This window comes from Triturus cristatus, chromosome 7, assembly GCF_964204655.1.
Source record: "Triturus cristatus chromosome 7, aTriCri1.1, whole genome shotgun sequence".
Lineage (NCBI taxonomy): Eukaryota > Metazoa > Chordata > Amphibia > Caudata > Salamandridae > Triturus > Triturus cristatus.
Window position 1 is genome coordinate 285,824,560 of NC_140590.1, and position 18,933 is coordinate 285,843,492.

An 18,933-nucleotide genomic window follows, 5' to 3' on the forward strand; every position below is an offset into this window, starting at 1 on the left:
GTGGTTATTGTTTAATGTTGTGCAGCCTGGTCCTAATAAATGGCCTTTTACGCTAAAGACATGGTGTGGTCTGTTTATTGCGTGCTTTGCGCTTTACAAATGTGGATTATTATTATTATTCCTATGTGATTTTAGAGTTTTTCTGTTTGTATCTCTTCCTTGAGTGACTTTACAACTTGTACATTTGCAATTTTTTTCTGTTTGTATCGCTCATGCAACTCATGTAATCCAAAGTCCTTATGTAACGCAACTGGTTCTTTTGTAAAGCGCTCTGACACTTTCGGGTTCGCGCTATAAAAAATCGCATTAAATAAATAAAAAAAATATTATTTTTTTTCATAACCTATTCGAGCGAGAAAAGTATCATCAACTGCCGTACTCCTAGGGGGCAGAGGAGGGTGGAATAAGAGGTCAGTAGTTAACCTCAATCCTGGTCAAGGTGAAAGCTCGTGTACTTCTGTTGTATTTCCCCATTGGGATATAGGCTTTCACTTCCTCTCACCAGTTTCGGGCAGCTACACAACCAAATGAAGTGGTGGGCGGCACAGCACGTACTTTCCACGCCCCAGGGCCCTGCTGACGTTCGAGAACGCACGCACGTTTTCCAGACGTATCCGCCTCACGTGATGTCGTGAAAGCTTACTTAACATGCTCAGCCGGGGTGCGGCCATCATTTATTTTAAAAACAGTGAAAGAAAAAGACGAATAGTGAAGTCGATGAGGGAGTCCGATGAACGAGCCAGATGAACGAGTTATGGCCGTGAGCGATAGCAGGAGGTGCCCGAGGAGTAGGGACAGACGCCGCGAACAGGACCCTACAGCTGCTGCTTTTTGTTGGAGCGCTTACCTGACGGGCTGACGTTATCTGGTGAGTGGTGTTGCTATCCGTTTCATAAGTACCAGTGGCGTTAGTAGTTCACATACCCAGTTACAGCGGGAGACTCGTGTTTTTAGAAGCCATAAATGGCTTTAATATATCTGCCTCTCGTCTAAAATTGCCTCCATTTCGGTTAGTTCATATACGAACGTAAACTGCCCTTTTTTGCTCTACCTACTTCCGGTTTCTAAATGTTGACCTGTACCGTCGCCCCAGCTTAGTGTTGAGTAATTATAGCTCAGTCAACAGTCGGTACTGAGGTACCATGGTCTTAGTGGACTTGGTCTGCGATGTTGTCGGTGCTAATGCTCCGTCCAGCTCTGACCTGTAGGCCACATAACGAGTCCCAGTTGTCACTGAGCGTGACATTCTAAACTAATATTGGTAATGGTGTCTGCGTGTAATGCAATTACTTCGGGTACTGTTGTCTTTGATACCATCCGTGATGGGTTCTCGTTTACAGTTCTCTAGTACCGACACTGGCATGTTAGGACAGATGCCGCGGTAATGCAGTTCTGAGGTATTAATGTGGCTTTTGGAATATCGCCTATTCAACGGGAGCGTTGGTTGTGTGGTTAAAGATGCTGCAGCAGTCAGAACGGATGTTGAGACAGTGGTAGTGTGTATATATTACTGTACTTGGCCTAACCACAGGAGTTAAGGCAGATTAACGCTAGCGCTGTAAGCAAACGGCACTGACCACTACTACACTTTTCTAGAAGCGTGTTGTGTAAGGCTGTTGCCTGTTAATAGTCCCCCTGGTTCCGTCCCACCTCTCACTCAACTTTCATTTTCGACAAGTGAAGTAGGCTTTCCACATTCAGTGGTATTTCAGTGCAGCGGACTCGGTCTCCATTCGCAACCAAGTCACTGCTATTAGTGACTTACGTGAAAACGAATTTCCCATTGCAGGTGGTTGTACGCAACGTTATATTAAGTTGTCCACAGCCTCACCCTGATGACCTCAGAGCGTTGGCGTCCACTTTTGCATCAGGTAATGCCTAATCGTGTTTGCGGTAGTCATAGCAGAAGATCACGTTGTACTGTAGACGATGCCTCTGTTTCTATGTGGAACCGGGACTGCAATCGTTACGTAAGCAGTACGACTGTCATACGATGTCCCTGTGAAATATTAACGCACGTGTCAGCGTGATTATATACTTTCGACTCCCATGTTCTGAGTATCTCATAACCCAATTGCTTGTTCCAAAGGTGCACACATGTCCAGGTGTAGGGAAGAGCAGCAATGCCAAACTTGATAGATTAGCTGGTGGGTATTTGATGGCCAGGAGTTCGTTATTTTTTTCTAGTTTTGTTTCTTATATAGGTCGCCTGGCATAGCTACTTTGGGTGTTTCATCACTTCACGTTCCAATTGCGGGTAGATGTCCTCGCTTTAGTAAAAAGTGAGATATTACCATGGGTGACGGTTTACCAAATGGTGAGATGTAGCTGATGCGACACCCTGGATCCTTTCAGGTCCAGTCCTGCTACAGAATTGCCTCCTAGCCCGCCCCATAACCACTTAGACACTTAACAGCCTCCATTTTGCTGACCTGGGCTAGCAGGGGGATAAGGAGTGAAAATTAGAATATATAAACTGGGTCTCTGATAACTGTTTGATTTATGTTCTTGCTGTTGCCTGTGCGACCCTTATGATTAAGGATATCTGGAACACCAAAGGGAAGGCTGGAGCAGTGGTTGTTACCCTTCGGCTGCCCCGATTCCCATAAGGCCCACTCAAGCGCACTCCCTTGTGGCCAGTGGCAGACCCCTCCCAGTTTTTTCTCCTTTGTTTACTGACTTTCCGAGTATTTAGTCATTACAGATTTCCCACTTTCTGTACATGCCAATCCTGAGTTTTGTACTTTGTGATACAACCTTTTAGAGCGAGCAATGGTGATAATTTGATATACGTTGTTTTTGTATATTGGTGGGCTATCCCGTGCTTTCTGCATGGCTTGTTACCAAAAAGGGAAAAGCATCATAGAACTCAAAGGGACATATTTTGACTGTTGGACATTTTAATGGAGAGAATATCAGTTAAGCTACACTTTGCATATTTGCATAATCTAAATTCCTGCTTTTTTCCCACACAGAAATGGGTAATTGTGTGAATTCTGGCCCGAGCTACCTCAGATGCAATTCTGCCATGTGGAACCGCACAGGATTTGCCCAGTCTTCCCAAGGAGGCACCCTCTCCATCATGGATATTCTGGAAGGGCAGTGTTATGCTCCGGTGGATGCCGGCTTTCCTGGACTAGACACTAACATCAACGAGTTGATCATGGCTGCAAAAATCCTAGAGTATGTGATCTCTCTGGCCGGGAGACTCTTGGCCAGAGAGACCCACACTTGGAGGGCTCTCCCTACAAACTGGTTGAACAAGATAATCTGCATGGGCAGATGGGTCTATCAGAAAGTGTGGATGAAAGCCAGTGGAGGGCAGAAGGCTGGGCAAGGGAACCCCAGAATGGAACAAGGCACTGTAGAAGAAATGACTCCAGAAGAATACTCTTTAATTGGTGCAGTCACTGGATTGATGCACACAAACATGGAACCATACCTGACGGAAGGAAGTGACTATTCAGAGACCGCTGAGGGTGTCTTCAGCATGAGGGGAAGCCAGAATATGCTTCCTCCCCTACGGGAGGAGCAGAGAGAGAACGCAGCCTTCCTTACCTGCACAAACCCCTTTATTCTTTCCATGGTCTGTTGGCCAACGGAAGATGAAGACTCCTTATCAGACTGGTCCAGTGAGTCTGAGGATGAAGATGCAGCGCCAGGGGAAACAGTTTCATTGGTAGGTAAAATGAACGATGTGCAGGATGTCTCGGAAGAAAGAATTGAAATGCAGAAAGAAGAGGATGAATCCTCTGGCACAAGTGTGTGCTGGGTTAGTGCCTCCAAGGACAATGTGAATGACTCATTCTACTCTGTAAGCGACTGGTCTGATGATTCAGATGACGATTGTGTTGGGACATCCTGGGACTCTGGAGATGAGGCTAGCTGTAAGGATGAGGATGAAGACCTTTGGCTTTCCTTCTGTCGCCGTGATGACCCATATAATCCATTCTCGTTTGCAGTGCCCACCACTAAAGGTACCCAAACCTCAGATATGCAGGGACGTGGCCTCAAAAACACCCCTGGTGCGTACCGCACACATTCAAGATTAGAAGAGCCAAATAGTGAGAATTTAGTCAATCGGTTTCATGTGCCACCCAAGCTGTTCACCAAAGGACATGTCCAACAGGCCTATACTAGATCTGCTTATCACAGTAACTGTTTACAGACCAAGGCAAGCACCAGTGAAGTAGCAACCAAAGCTTCAGAGGACAACCTTGGGTGTGACAGCTGTCCGACTAAAAAGGTGAGTTGCTACAGAAGCTTTTGTATCGGTTGTTAAATGTGAGACTGGTGGGTTGAGGTTGGGGACTTTAATTCTACTCTCACTACTGTAACTCTGGTAGAGCCACAGCACCACACAAGACTGGCCAGTGCAAGGACTTCTCATTAGATCGGTCCTGCTGTTTTATTTCCCACTCCTGTATTTGAAATCTGCTTGGGCAGAATTTTTTAGGGTGGCAAAATTGATTAGCCCTATTTAGTCAAGCCTGGGCGTGTATCCTTCTCCCAAGTGGTAATCCACGGGAAATGAGTGTAGACTGGAGACCTCCGCAGTCCCCTTTCCTGCTGTTGCGTGAGATTGCGCGTGTGATCCTGATGCCACCGCCTGCAAGGGCTGTTCGAGTGAGGTGGAACAATGGCCTCTAGGGGAACACAGGCGGTGTTGTACGAGTAAAGGGACATGCGTCTTACACAAGGAGCTGCAGCTCCCAGTCCCTGGGTGTTCCCGTGCTGAAAGCAGATTCTAGTGACTCACAGCAATGGAGCTGTCAGCCGCGAGCTCTCCCCTAGCAGGCCCAGGCTCCCATGTGGCTGCCCGTGACTCAGTGACAACGCACGTGTTGGGTGAGCTGAAGTAAGAAGGCCGTGAAATACTTGCATCAGAAATATTCTGGGGAGTTCTTGCCGTTTCGCTCGAACTCATTTGTCATGTTCTACCTCGGTCTTATATGGGTTTCATATCTCGTTCTGGCTTGACAGCCCTCTGCCTCACACTGTTACGAATTGTTTAAACAATGCATAGGAGTGGGCTTTGGCTGCCTCCAGCGGAGCATTACATTAACCACGTTTTTGGCTATGTGGAGTATCATTCAGCCTTCCAGGAAGTGCTCGCGTTGAAATGAAGGAGGGACTGGCTTACGTCTGAAAAGTACACTGAATTATAGCACAGTTTGTCACTTATGGTCCTTTTATCTCCTACATACATTTTATACAGAAAGCTGACTGTTTGCTTTTTGCCAGAATTGCAAAGCCAGTAGGAGGGGCTTTAAAGGTGGTAAACCTGTGCACATAGTGCACGCAGAGCATTTGCACATTCCATTTACATGCATTGGCACATTTGCCAATGTTACATATTGTATTTTTTCATTTGTCAGTGGTCTTTGTTCAGCAAGCTGTGATTCAATCTTGGTCGTTTTTTTAAAATGTGCGTATTATCCCTGTGAGACCCGTCTCAGTTACTCTAGTGGGTGTGACATCAAGTTTTTCTCGACTTACTGTTTTTTTGCTCTATCTTTAGGTGAGATTTTCTCCAGTTGTCAAAGTACACCCGATTATTGCCTGGAGTTATGCCCATCGGGCTGCTCGACGTGGACCATGGGAGGAGCATGCTCGTGACCGTTGCCGCTTCCAGAGGCGGATCACAGAAACTGAATCTGCCATTGGCTACTGCTTGGACCCAGCACATAGGGAGTTAGTGTGGGCACGGCTCCATGGGAGTTTGGACATGGGGGTCAAAGCTATCTGTGCCAGCGACCAACTTTCTTGAGGTGCTTAACTACAATGGACATTAACTTGCCCGAAATGGAGCATTCGGCCACCTTGGGCATAATGTTTACATTTTGTTTTCTACGCTAGTCTTTTGGATAGTATCTTTACCTAAGGTCAGGGCCACTGGAATTGTGGCCGTAGGCCAAATTATATGGCAGGGCTGAGTAAATTATGTGGCAAGAAAAGGAAACTGGTATTATGCAGCACATTTTGTGACAGTATTACTTCATTATTTTGTCAATTTTGAACTTGACACTGTTTGGGTTTGAGTTGCACCTCTTTAGTGCCAGTTTAACACCAAAATGTAGCAAGCTACAGAAATGTGCCAGTCAACAGTTGCAAAGTGCCTTCTACCGTGCAGCAACACTTAATGCTGCGTTTTTAGTACATTTTAAGTAGTTTGTTAGAAAGTCTGTTGAACATCTGCAGATTATGCACCAGATGAAGGATTGTGCAGCAAAACGAACTATGCGAAAATCACTTTGATAAGTGTTGAGGGGGAGGGTTGCAGCATCTTATAGATTATGGAGTATTGATCCCACTGCGTTTACATTCCTTGTTGAGCTAATTTACCTGCATTCAAGTGACGGACTGAGCAGCACTTATTTTCAGGGAGACACCTTGTTGGGAAGTGTGCTTTGGTATTTCCTTTTTGCCAGACTTTTCTTTTTTCACTACTTTTTTGGCATGCAACAGTGTTAAGGAACTAGATGTGCATTTGGGAAATTCTTTGTTTAGATTTTTTTTGTATTAATAGCCATGTCAGCACAGAATGATCTTATTTATTGTAATTTATATGAAGCATGTAGTGGCCTGGTGCCATAGATGGCATGTGTGGATGGTTTCCAGGAACTACAAGGCTGGCGCTTGTAGGCACTACTTTGTAATTTGTGGTTTCTATAAATAAAGGAAATATTTAACACAACCTGGTTTTGTTTTCAGATGTCTCGTAATTTTGTTTCAAGTTAGTATTGTTAATGTTGAGTGTCTGGAAGGCCTGGACTGGGGTGGCATATAAATGGGGACCAGGGAAGTTGCATCTTTGTTTACGGTCATGTAGTTACCCCCGGGCCCTATGGGCGGGAGCCTGAACTGGATATAAATGCTTGATGTGCCGCTGAGAATATTTCTCTGCGACAATCTCAATAGATTAATGTAATACTAAATGGGGAAGGTAAAAACACTTTGGGCTCTACCAGAGTTGGTGCCCTTTCAAATTGAAGACAACAATTTTTGAGAACTCAACCATTCGAGCTTACATAATGTGCATGTGTGAGTTATGTGGAACATTTAAAAATGCAAATCTGCTTTCTATTTGGCTACACTTTCTCAATATTTCAAACTGAACTAAATCTAAGCTGCTGTAGTGTTTTCTCCTTTTAACAATTCCCATTAAGGTGATCACAAATGAAATGAAGGAAAGCAAATTTAATGTGCAGTTAACCCCTTAGAAAGCTAGCTCCATCAGAGAAAACATTGTGCCACATTTTCTTTTTTTTTTTTTAAATTGGTGGGGGGGCAGGGAGCATAAGTTTGTTTAAAAAAAAATGTAACCAAGGGGTGAAATAAAAAAAATACAGAAGTTGGTGCAGGAACATGCGTAGATGTCTACCTTGGGTTCACTCATGTAAGGATCTCACCCTAGTATCTTGCTCAGTTTGAGATATTAAAGCCCAAAGGGCCTTGCACCCCCCAATCCGGACTGGGCCGAACCTGTGGCTGTTGATGCTCATTGCCTGAACTCGATGCTCAATGTCGGAAGCTATTTATATGCACTTGTGTGTTGGTCCATTGATTCTTTTTAATATACGGCATGCAAAAAAGTGATGGCTGGAATGCTTAATCTCAGACACTGGTAATTACTATACGCCGCTTTCCTGTCCATTGTTTTTGACACCACACATTCCACCTCAGTTTGGACCTAGCGATATGTAAATCAGTCTTACACCTGCTCCAATATGAACAGTTCAGCCAAAACTGCCTGGCTAAGTCCTCCCTGAATGGGCAGATAAGCAACCCCAGATGGTTTCACACTGATTGGGGCGAATCAGTCAAGTGTAGACTGGTTCTAGGGATGCAGTGAGCGCAGGACCCACGTCTGGCCATGCCTGTTGGTCTTAGGCTGTCACACTGAAATATAGCTATGAAAGTGATTAGTACGTTTGAATTAATCTCAGCCACTGGTCATGGCCTCATCCAACTCCATTATTATATTGCATACCATCCACCTAAGTTTTGACCTAGCCAAATGCAAACCATTCTTGTCACAATAGCAACAGTGCAACCTGAATTACCAAGCCCTCCCTTAGCTGGAACTCAAGCAACCCAAGACTGTTTTCACCCAGATTGGTGCTAGTCTGGTGTAGCTCAGGCCAAAACTGGTCTAGGGTTGCTTGTGTTCCGGTAGGAGCTGGTCTAGTAGTTTGGGATGTACTGTTCCTGTTAGGGCAGTGTTAAGAATGATTTACATATGGTTTGGTCGAAACTAAAGTGACATAATGGCCTTGGATGCCGCCTGAGTAATTGCCAGTGGCTGAAATTAATTCAAGCATTCCATCCATCACGTTTTCATGTACTATTAATATCTAGTGCTATTTATATTAATTTGTTTCTGGTCCCATTGACTCCTAAATACATATCACTGAGGCAATGGATTTATGTAAAGATAACTGAATTTTACTAAACAAAAAATTACGGTGGACAATTGGTGAATATTGTGGCAAAACAACTTCTTGGGAAAACATTAAAGTGGTATCTTGACATCCACCATACTTTGTACCGGCATATGTACAGTACCACATCAATGATATCCCCAATGATATTGCAAATACTGGCACATGGACGAATTATTGCTTTAAAATGAAAGTGGGTACTCCAGCATACAACACCACAACTACAATCCTATGGTGTAACGAAAGGTCTACTGCATGGCTCTGGAGAGCGCCCCCTCACCTCAAGTTCATAGTGAGCTCTGGATCCGACCTCCAAGCGTAATCATATGGGTGTTCTGAAGGCCTTTTTGTGACGTGGATTGATGTGTGGTCTGGTGGGGCACACCATGCGCACCCTGCTTACTCCGTGAGTACACAGCAGCTCACCAGTCTGTAGACGACTGACATTAGTGGCGAGGCAGACCCTTTTGCCTGTTATTTGGAATAGTTTATTACTGGCCTCTCCTGCGCTTGGGTCCTTCACCCATCCATGTAGGATGTGCATGTCGTGTATACAATACATGTGTGGCGGATGTGTGGGCTGTATATCACAGTTGGCCTAAGGCACACTGGAATGGCTATTTCTAGTTCATGAATGAGGAAGAATCCTGGCAGCAGTGTGAGCTGCAGGGCTCCTGAAAGCCTTTCTGGTGGGTCAGTGTTGGATGTGGATTAGAGCAGACAGTGATCCATTTAGAAACTTTCCCAGCCCCTTCCTACTCCTTTGTACTCTGGCAGGCCTACCCCCTACTTGACCGGTTATGATGTGGCTGTCTCGGGCCGCTTGTGATGTGTTCTCCCCCGACTCCCCGCTTCGCCCCATCTTAATGCGGACACTTTAAAACAGTCTATGGCAGGACCCCTCTGAATGGATTGAACATAGGACAGGAACTGGACTCACAGCTGACTGATGGAATAAACCAGCACTAGCTACAACTCAAGTACGAAGATGGGGTAATAGTCCTAGCCGGTATATTTTTACAAGGGGTTTCCTACCAATGTAAACTCCCATCCCAGGTGGGTAGCAGCTGTGAGCACTTCAGGCTGGTTTAAGTGCCCTCCGCTGGTGTTGCACCTCCTCCAGCGCTACCTCCTTTTAAACCATCCCAGGCTGGTGCACTAGCTACGAACACGTCGGTGGGTGAGGCAGACACAGCCACCCTGCAGGGGAGGGGTGTTAGCCAGCATCAACAGCCCAGGCCAGTCTCCACATGGGTACTAGCCTTTCTAATACCGAAGACTGCTGTGGGTTACAGTGGGTATACAATTAACTCCCCACAGGGGCAGCCCCAGCTGTCTCCTTGGAACTGCTCTAAGATTACTGGAGTACAGCATAAAAAATGATTTTGCCTCCTGAGACCCCTGTGTACAGTATTGTATTATGTAAATAACTATCCATACCAATGTAGGAGTAGTAAAGTACTTTTTTCTCTACGATAAAACATTCTGTACTTTGTGGTGTTCATTTATTTATATCGCATGATTTAATGAGTTCCTAACCCCACACTACTTCACCGAGGCAGCCTTGGATTCCACAGCTGTGCTACCTTTAAGGTAAAATGCTAAAGGGGTTAAACCCCAGGACACCAGTGGTAAAAAGTTCAGATTGTCACAATCTCAGCCTAGCAACCCAGGTTTGCCCTGGGACTACTAACAAGTTTCCATGTTGACCTAGCATGACATATTTGGCCTGCTAACAAACGCAAGCTTTGAGTCTTCAGTATCATATGCTCTTTGTAAATCATGCTTGCTCAAACGATTGCACGTTTATACATTTTACTTCCTCTTATTGAGGTGTGTATATATACTCTGTGTATATTATCTACTGGCGGTCGCCAGTAGATAGTTATAGTTAGGACCGTGTTTCCATAGGAAATCTGAAAATTCTATTTTGAATAACTTTGGCGCCGGTTGATGAATCCTCGTGAAATTTTCAAAACTAATGGGGCGCTCCGCTCAGCTCCAACCCTGAAAGTCTCGGGGTGATTAGTCAAGCAGGGGCCGAGAAAAAAGGGGGTCGCTAAACGCGTTTTCCCCATGTTATTTTCCATAGGACCTTTAGTCAAAGGTACAGCCCGAACGGCTAAACAGAATTACTTGAAATTTGGCAGAGAGGTAGTCCTCAGGTCTGGCATGTGCCTTTTGCATATATGGAGTCAATCTGTACAGTAGTTCCTGACAAAATTGCAGTTAAAAGTACATAAATATCTATATGCGTGCGCGCACCCTTACGTGCGCGAGCGTAATTCTGATTGGTGGTTACATGTCAGTCAACGTTCGAATCGGTCAAAATCAGGAAGTGTCGGCCGCCATTTGGTTTGTTTTGGGTGCGACACTGAAAGAGGTGGCGAACGTGAAAAGGGGGCAGGGTAGAGAGTTCCTGACCCCCTAGCCTTTGTCAGGGGGTCCCTGAAGGACCCCGAAGGGTGAAAAAAACATTTTTTTTTTTTTAAATCGCGGGTTCGCGCACGGTGAAAATCCTTAAAAAAATATATATAATACATACATAACTTAGCATTTAAATAACCGTACAAATTCACTTAAAAACCATAGGTTTCACACACGTTATAGTTAGGAATTAGCATTTAAAAAACCTTGCAAATTCACTTTAAAAAAACCATAGGTTTCACACATGTTATAGTTAGGTGGACATTTCACTCGTAAAAAACCAATGTAATTCCCCCGTTATAGTTAGTTCAGATAACTATAACTCGCGCTACCGCCACTCTATCACAAGGATGATGTCATCAGTGATGTCCTGAGTGATGCCACTGACCATGTCATGAGTGATGTAATATGTGACATCATGAGCAGTGGATTGCGGGCGCGCGAGTTATAGTTATCTGAACTAACTATAACGGGGGAATTTCGTTGGTTTTTTACGAGTGAAATGACCACCTAACTATAACATGTGTGAAACCTATGGTTTTTTAAGTGGATTATATATATATATATATATCTACACAAGCTGTGTGTGTATATATATATTTATATATACACACACACACACAGCTTCCCATTTCATGGTGGGTGTTGGGGTAGTATCTCAACTGATGAATTCTTAGCTTGTGTTGTAGCCACAGTTGTCCTCCCAACATTCTTAACTAAGGGTTCTTCTGAAGAATGTTTGTGTGTTTTATATATCCCAGACAAGCACTACATTTCCTGTAGCTACGGAGTATTATGGACTGTGAGATAAGTTAAATCCGTCCACCAGGCAGGACACATACAGTATTTGAAGCCTGGACACCACGTGGCTAGATGCTAAGCAGGCAAGTCTGTCCTAATGGAGGGCTGCTTTCATCTTTGTCTCCACGACTGGTGTATTAGTTTGTGTTGCATACATCCTAGGAATTTTGGGGGTGGGGGGGGGGGGAGGTGATAATCACATCCCATTAAAGGCTAATAACTTGTATGAAGCTGTGGGCTCTACTATTTTGTACTTCAGTGGTAGTTCCCCGTGGAACTCCTTCACGCCACTCCCATTAGCAAACTCAAGTGTCGACCTTGGGCGTACAAGGAGAGGAAGTTCTGTTGAATTGCTCCGGCCAGGGAAATTGAGGGCGAGATGGTGAAAGATGCTTTTGGCCTTACTAGGCTCTCTTGTGTAGTTTGAGCCACAAAATGAATGAACATATTGTTGAGAGCTTTACAAACTTAAGACACATACAACCAAATCCTGCTGTTTGATAGGAAACACTGTAATTACACAGGAGTAATATGGTCCTATATAGTCTCTGCAAGTAACACTTGTAAAGTACATAGCAATAATTCACTTATGATGGTCAGCACCCCGCTTCAGGAGGTCACTGATCATGCAGGGGTTACTGGGCCCAACCAGTGTAGGCATTTTACTCCTGGGGCCTGACCTAGTACCCCATGACTCTCAAAGTAACTGTAGCCTGAGTAGTCCAAGGCTCCACCTAGGGGATGGGGGTAGTTGTGGATACCGCGGCATGAACACCGGGTCACAAGTCAACGTGCACACAGTAGTCCACTACAGTGTCTCCCTCAGTCAGGCCTCTAGTGTTTCTTTCAGTGGTTTCCCTGGTTTCTCTCCTTCCTCGTGGTAATTCCTCATTCACTACAGGCAACATCTAGGGTAAAACCCACTAGTAGTCTGAGACGCCAGTCCACTGACTATTTCAAAGTCAGCAATGACATTCACAAACTACATAGTCCCCCTGAGTTGGGGTTCTAGTGTTTCTTTAGATGGTTCCCCTAGGTCACAGTTCTTCCTCGTGATCATGCTTTTTTCCATTCTGTATAGCCAATATCCAGGGTAAGCCCCACTAGAATGAGACTACAAAATCCACTCTGACACTATTTTGAAGTCTAGTGTTCCAGTGCTACAGCTCTATGTAGCAAGCAAGTTCCCTCTGTCGCCTGGCCCAAAATCAATCTTGTGCAACTGCAAGCTGTGAGCGATCGGAGTTCCTGAGCAAGACCTGAGCTTAAGTGCTTGGAGTGACAGCCAATGATTTGGGTGAGTTTGCCGCACTCTTGTACGGTGGGCTGCACTCAGTGGGCATATAATTCCTCACACACGGCCATGCCACTTAAGCGACTGGAGGTTCTTAGCCTGTCCTTATTCACTGGGTATATTTCTGGTTTGTCTTATGGCGGAGGGGGTGGTGACGATCCTGAAGTGGGTCTATTGCCTTGATGAGTGTGCCAGTGCTTCCACGGGGGCCTCACTTGTCCAGCAAGAGGTTCCAATCCAATCGCACTTCTTTGCTGCTCACGGTGACCTTGTCTGGCATACAAGGTCACGGTATGCCCTCAAAGGCTCTGAAGCAGCGGGCACGGGTTGCAAGACTTGTCATCACATCTGCCTTACTCCCAATAGTTGACATCTGGAAGGGGTGTTTGGGGTGGACCCGCCTCATTATCGGACATTAAACAGACTCTGGCCCTTTGAGTGGCAACTAAGTAACTTCTCCCAGAGAGGGAGTGATGGGACTAGGACGGTTCCCTCTTGGACGTTCTGCTCGTGTGGTGAGACTTGTTGACTATGCCTTTGATGTGCCTGAGGATGGCAACTTTTAACGAGAACATGACTTGGAGCGGCCCTGTGACTTGGAGCGGGGCTGCTGCTTGGAGCGCAACCTGCCCACTTGCGGTTGGTAACGTCAAGATTCGCCTCCCCCTCCCTGGTGGCATTCAGGTAAATAAGGGAACACCTGTGCAAACCATGGGAGTCCTGCTTTCACCCTGGATATCACAGGCAGACATTGTGCGGATCTGTGGCTGACCTCTGCTTCCTACGGTCACAGCAGGTTTGAAGCCTGTGGTCCTCCGAGGAGACCTTTCCCAGCACATGTTCAGAATCGGTAAACACTGACAAAGTTGAGAGCCGAGCTCTGTCAAGGGGCTCATAAAGAAAATGACCTCAGAGAGCAGAGGTGGCATCTTCATACAACTGTCTGACACAGGCAAACGTCCTTTGATTTATGGGCTCTCAAAATACTAAACCTTTCTTGTTGTTTAAAGCAAACTTTCGTTTGCAGTTTGGGCAAACCTGGAAAAATGTGCTCCATGTCAACAAAAAAGTGTAGTCTTAAAGAAAACCTCACAGTACCCAGTCTTTCATTTGGGCTTAAGCAGCGCTGTAAAACGCCTATGAGTCCACCAATAAAATATATATATATATTAAAATGCATGGCTATTGCACCATTTAATGAGTAATTGGTTTTTGGAGTAAAGACTACATTTAGGAAAAGTCATGCGGGCAATATGGCTCACGTAAATATCAAAGGAGGGAGTGGAGAGAGGAAGTGTGCAGAAGGACACGGAGTGGATTCAATCTCCCCTGGCTATGGTTACTAAACAAATGGAATCCACCCACAAGAATTCAAAGGTGTGAAAAGACGTATGGTCTTGCGGGTGATGTGTATCCTACAATGGTAGGAGGCACACAGTGTTTCTTAAAAATACCCCTCACACACCAAAAGGGCCCTTGGTGTCATGCTTCATCATAGGGTCTTCGCACTCCTCTCCGGAGTGAGGCGTGCTACTAACCAACAGATACATGGGAGCACTTGATGTAACCACTATGTGTAGTGTGTGAGGGTGCGAGTGGTAGGGTCTATAGTGAGTTTAAAAAAATACCTGGCAAATGAGGACTAAGACATTTTTTATAAACACCTTTGCTGGTATTGTTAAAAGCAGTGAAACGGAGGTTTAACGTATTAATGTACAACACCTCTTGCGTGTCTGTGTCAACATGTTTCTAAGCCAAAAGCTTCTTCAGGACTGGTACATAGATTCCCTACCCATCTCACAAGACAGTAAATACCGTCAAAAAACATAGGGAATTCTATGTGTAATTTCATACCTTTGAATTCTTGTGGCAATATGGCTCAGCCGGAAGATGTGTTTACAAGGTTATAGAGGACACACGACTCAAACACTAGAATTCACTGCCGGATTGGTCTATTTCCCACACAAATGAGCAATATTTTTCCGATTTACGCAGGTTAAAACCTGACTGGCGGGAGTCTAATTTTTGGGCTTGTTTGGACACTGTGGGGGATATTCACAAGGAAGTGGCAGAGAGAGGCGTTAGCCTTCTTGGCTTAATGCTTCTCTCTACAAATTCGGAAACGCAAGGCTGCACCATATTCACAAGGATATGGCGCAGCCTTGCTTTTCCCCCTGTGATGGCGTTAAGTTTAACAACTTAGCGCCAACGCTGTGTGCAGGGGAGGATTGTGTATGTGTAGGAATGTGTCCCTCCCTGCACATAAACAATCCTAAATGCAATTCTCTCACTTTCATGTGTGCTGTTTTATGTAGCACACAAGAAGATGGCATTGTTAAAAAAGGTTTGTTTATTTACAGGAAGTGACACCTTCCTGTACATAAACAAACCATGGCATTTTGCCTTTTCAATATGTGCTGCATAAGGCAGCACACATGGAAAAAGTAAAAACGAGGAGAAATAAAGCATTTGTCCTCGTTTCGCCTGTTTAAGACCAGGATTTTCCTGTTCTTAATTTTGGCGCTGACTGCTATTTACGTCACACTTGTGAATAGGGGGCAGCGTCACAATTAATGGATGTTGCGATGGAATGCCCACCGCAACACCCAATACCCTTCTCTTTCACGCTTAATACAGTGTGAAAGGGTGCAAGGTTAAAGAAAACACCCCGCTGCTCTACCCCTCCGCCTTGCATCTTTCCCAGAGTTAAAAGGTGATTGTAAAACCTAATGGACGAGGGTGGTAACCGCATTGTTCAGGGCAGTAGAGCTCTTATAGCATGTCAATTGTTTTAAATGCCTGAAAATTATAACCAATCAGCAACTTAAATATAATGCGTGTTTGCGTGAAAAAAGACATACCTGCCCCTCTACCAATTTGCTGAAAGAAATCAATGTTTGTTTTCTGAACCTTTTACAAGAAAGAATTTGATAACAAGACAAATATAATAAAAACTCTATTCTGGCTTGCTTAACTGATCACAACAGTCTGCATTTCAACTATCATCTTGTCCAGGCTACAAACAATGGCACTTTAATAAATCGGGTAGTTAATGCACTTGATGGAAAGTTCTGTGTGCATTCTAATCAAAGGTTCAACTTAGCATAAAACTGCATGGACAGTCAATGTGCCTTCTGGAAAGCACAGCATGAAACATGTAGATCACAGATTTGTTTTTTATATAGATCGCTCAGTTGGTTATTGCTTTTGCTGCAGAGATCCTTGTGTTACCTGCATGTCACATATATACAGCTGGTAACTTCTAATTTTGCATCAAAGAAATGCACGCAAATTACATGGCATACGTTTAGAAATGTTGTTTTCTCAACATTTTGTTAATCTAACGTGGCTGAAAAAGGATTACTTTTGTTAATATTAAATACTAATTAGAAAGTGCTATATAAATGGTTACAAGTGTAATAACTCATTGATTGATATATCAGACATTCTTACAATGCATACAGATTTCTTGCATACAAAGCTTAGAACGGTTAAAAAAAAAAAACAACCTAGTCCTGCCCCACCCATAAGCCCACCAAACTCCACTTCTCCTTTTGGTAAGTACTTGCACTTATTTTTTATGTTCATTTACAGCCCTGACCTGCTGCAGAGCACAATGTGTAACCTCCAGGTCGTCCCTTCAGGTGTTCCGACATTTTAAGGTCCTGAAGAGACCCTACATCCTATATAGGGTCGAAACGCCGTCGACAGTTAACAAAGGCGAATCATTACTCAGCACTTATGATTGTATAAAGTGTTGTGAACTACATTGTCTTATTTCCTATGATCGCCAAAATGTTTAAAAATTTAAATCTTGTACATATGTCACGTAATATGTCACCATTAGTTTAGGTTCAATTATTTTCTCACTGGGACACCTCTCACGATTGTTTATTGATTTCTTTACTGTACTAAAATGCAGTTTCAACTCTAATATTTATGTATACACTGTCTATTTTGCTTATTTAATATATAAACAATTTTACAATTTATTGAATTCCTGATGTGTACAGCCAGCTTTCTTTCTGACATTATCCTAACCCTATATATTGCCATCGTGCATATTCTTATTAGAAAATTGATTATCACTCCACAGGAGCCATTGTTTCCCGACTAGAGTACTGCTATCCCACAACCGCTGGTCTAAGCAATCTCCAGAGCCTGTGCAGGTCCTTTATACATGTCACAATAGAATTTACCTGGCGCCGGTCCTAAAACTGACTTTAAAACGGATACCTACGTTCAACGCAAAAGCACAAATCAATTTCTCAACAATAACTGTAAAAACCTTATGGTAATCCATGGCAGCAAAGCAGCCCCGGTTTACGTTTCACATGCTTAACCTTAGTCATAAGAAAATCTGCTTTTTCCAGATGTTGTTTCTGTTTTATTTTCATGCAATATATGACTATTATTTAGTACATATTCAGAAATGAGTCCCACAATGGTCACATATATTCCAATTGCAAATGAAAGCAGCACTACAGGTGTGTAACAGGATTGGTATGGGACAAGAGGAATGATACATTGTCAACAGCGTTGAGGGAGCATCAATTTTCAGATCCTGGGGAGAAGGTGTTGCTGTATGTTCTGAGAAAAAGGGTAATTTTGACACCAAACAAACATCTGCTTCATGTCAAGACTGCAAGGTTTAGTCTGTTTTTTGCTGCAGCATGAAGGCAACACACACTCTGTATATGTTTTAGAGTGAGGAAAGCTGGCTATGGTATACCACTAGGTGCACCATGCACAGAGTCCAGAGATTCCCCCAGAAGTGTACGGGTCTCAATGCAACCCTAAGGTGGTCTATTTTTGGTAGTGTGGGTGAGCAGTCTTAGGCCTAACAGGGAGGTGTGCAAGACATTAGTTGTGCACACAATGACACATGACTCAAACATGGAATCCACACCAATTTTATGAAAATAACTTTTGCTCAAGTTTTATTTTAAGACCAAGAACTTCACAAAAAGGTAAGAATGTTTTTAAATAGAAATAATTTTTAGTTTCAGACGTGTACACTTGGTGCAATTTCAGTCTTGTTAACTGTGGAGGAAAACAATAGAACAAGTTACTTACCTTCGGTAACAATGTATCTGTAAGAGACGTAATATTAGCTATAGATTCATTACCTTAGAATTACCCCCAGGTGTCAGACTGGACCTGGATAATTTTTTCTCTCTCTCCGCAATACCCCTGCACGTCGGTGGGGGGCATCGGTTGACTCCACGTCCGTCGTGGTGGTCGCCAGGATGACACTGCGGTGTCTATTTAGACGCTGCCCCTGCGTGCTGACGTCCGTTCTGGCATGACTTTCCACGCCAGAAGCGCAGAGCCATGAAAGATACGGACCACTGGTGCGCAACAACTAGGGCCCTGCAATGGAGTCCCTTACTTAGAAGTCAGTTCACAGAGAAGAGAGAATGGGTGGTGCAGTAAGGAATCTATAACTAACATATGTCTCTTACAGATACATCAAAGGTAAGTAAGTTGTTAATCTGAAAGAGACAGTTAGTTATAGATCCCTTACCTTCGAGATAGATAGCCCAGCAATATCAACTCCGGAGGAGGGTCTGCAAACCAACTTCACACCAGAAAGTCCTGGAAGCCTGAACGGGCAAAATAGCCTTCCCTCCGAACTTGGCTGTCCAGGCAGTAATGTCTGGTGAACATGTGTAAGAATGCCCACGTAGCTGCCTGACAGATGTCAAGTAGTGGGACTCCACGTGCCAAAAGCAGTGGTTGCTGCCGTAGCTCTAATGGAATCAGCATGTAGCCCCACTGGAGGTTCCTTTTTCGCTAAAGCGTAGCAGATCTTTATGCAAAGGGCAACCCATTGAGAGATGGTACGCTTTTGAACAGCCCGACCCTACTTGGCACCTACATAGCCAATGAAGAGTTGATCATCCACCGAAAGTCCTTTGTGGGGTCATGATAAGAAGATAGAACACGTTTAGGGTTTAGACCGTG

At 44.3% G+C, this 18,933-nt stretch overlaps 1 protein-coding gene across 1 annotated transcript; it reads left to right on the forward strand.

The window, feature by feature from the left end:
• Positions 1-639: 639 nt before the first annotated feature.
• On the forward strand, positions 640-6,697 carry LOC146809446 (uncharacterized). The gene is made up of 3 exons (XM_085616296.1): positions 640-868; positions 2,976-4,246; positions 5,522-6,697. The coding sequence occupies exons 2-3, from the start codon at positions 2,978-2,980 to the stop codon at positions 5,768-5,770; spliced, it is 1,518 nt and encodes a 505-aa protein (XP_085472422.1). The 5' UTR covers positions 640-868; positions 2,976-2,977; the 3' UTR covers positions 5,771-6,697.
• The last annotated feature ends 12,236 nt before the right edge of the window (positions 6,698-18,933 follow it).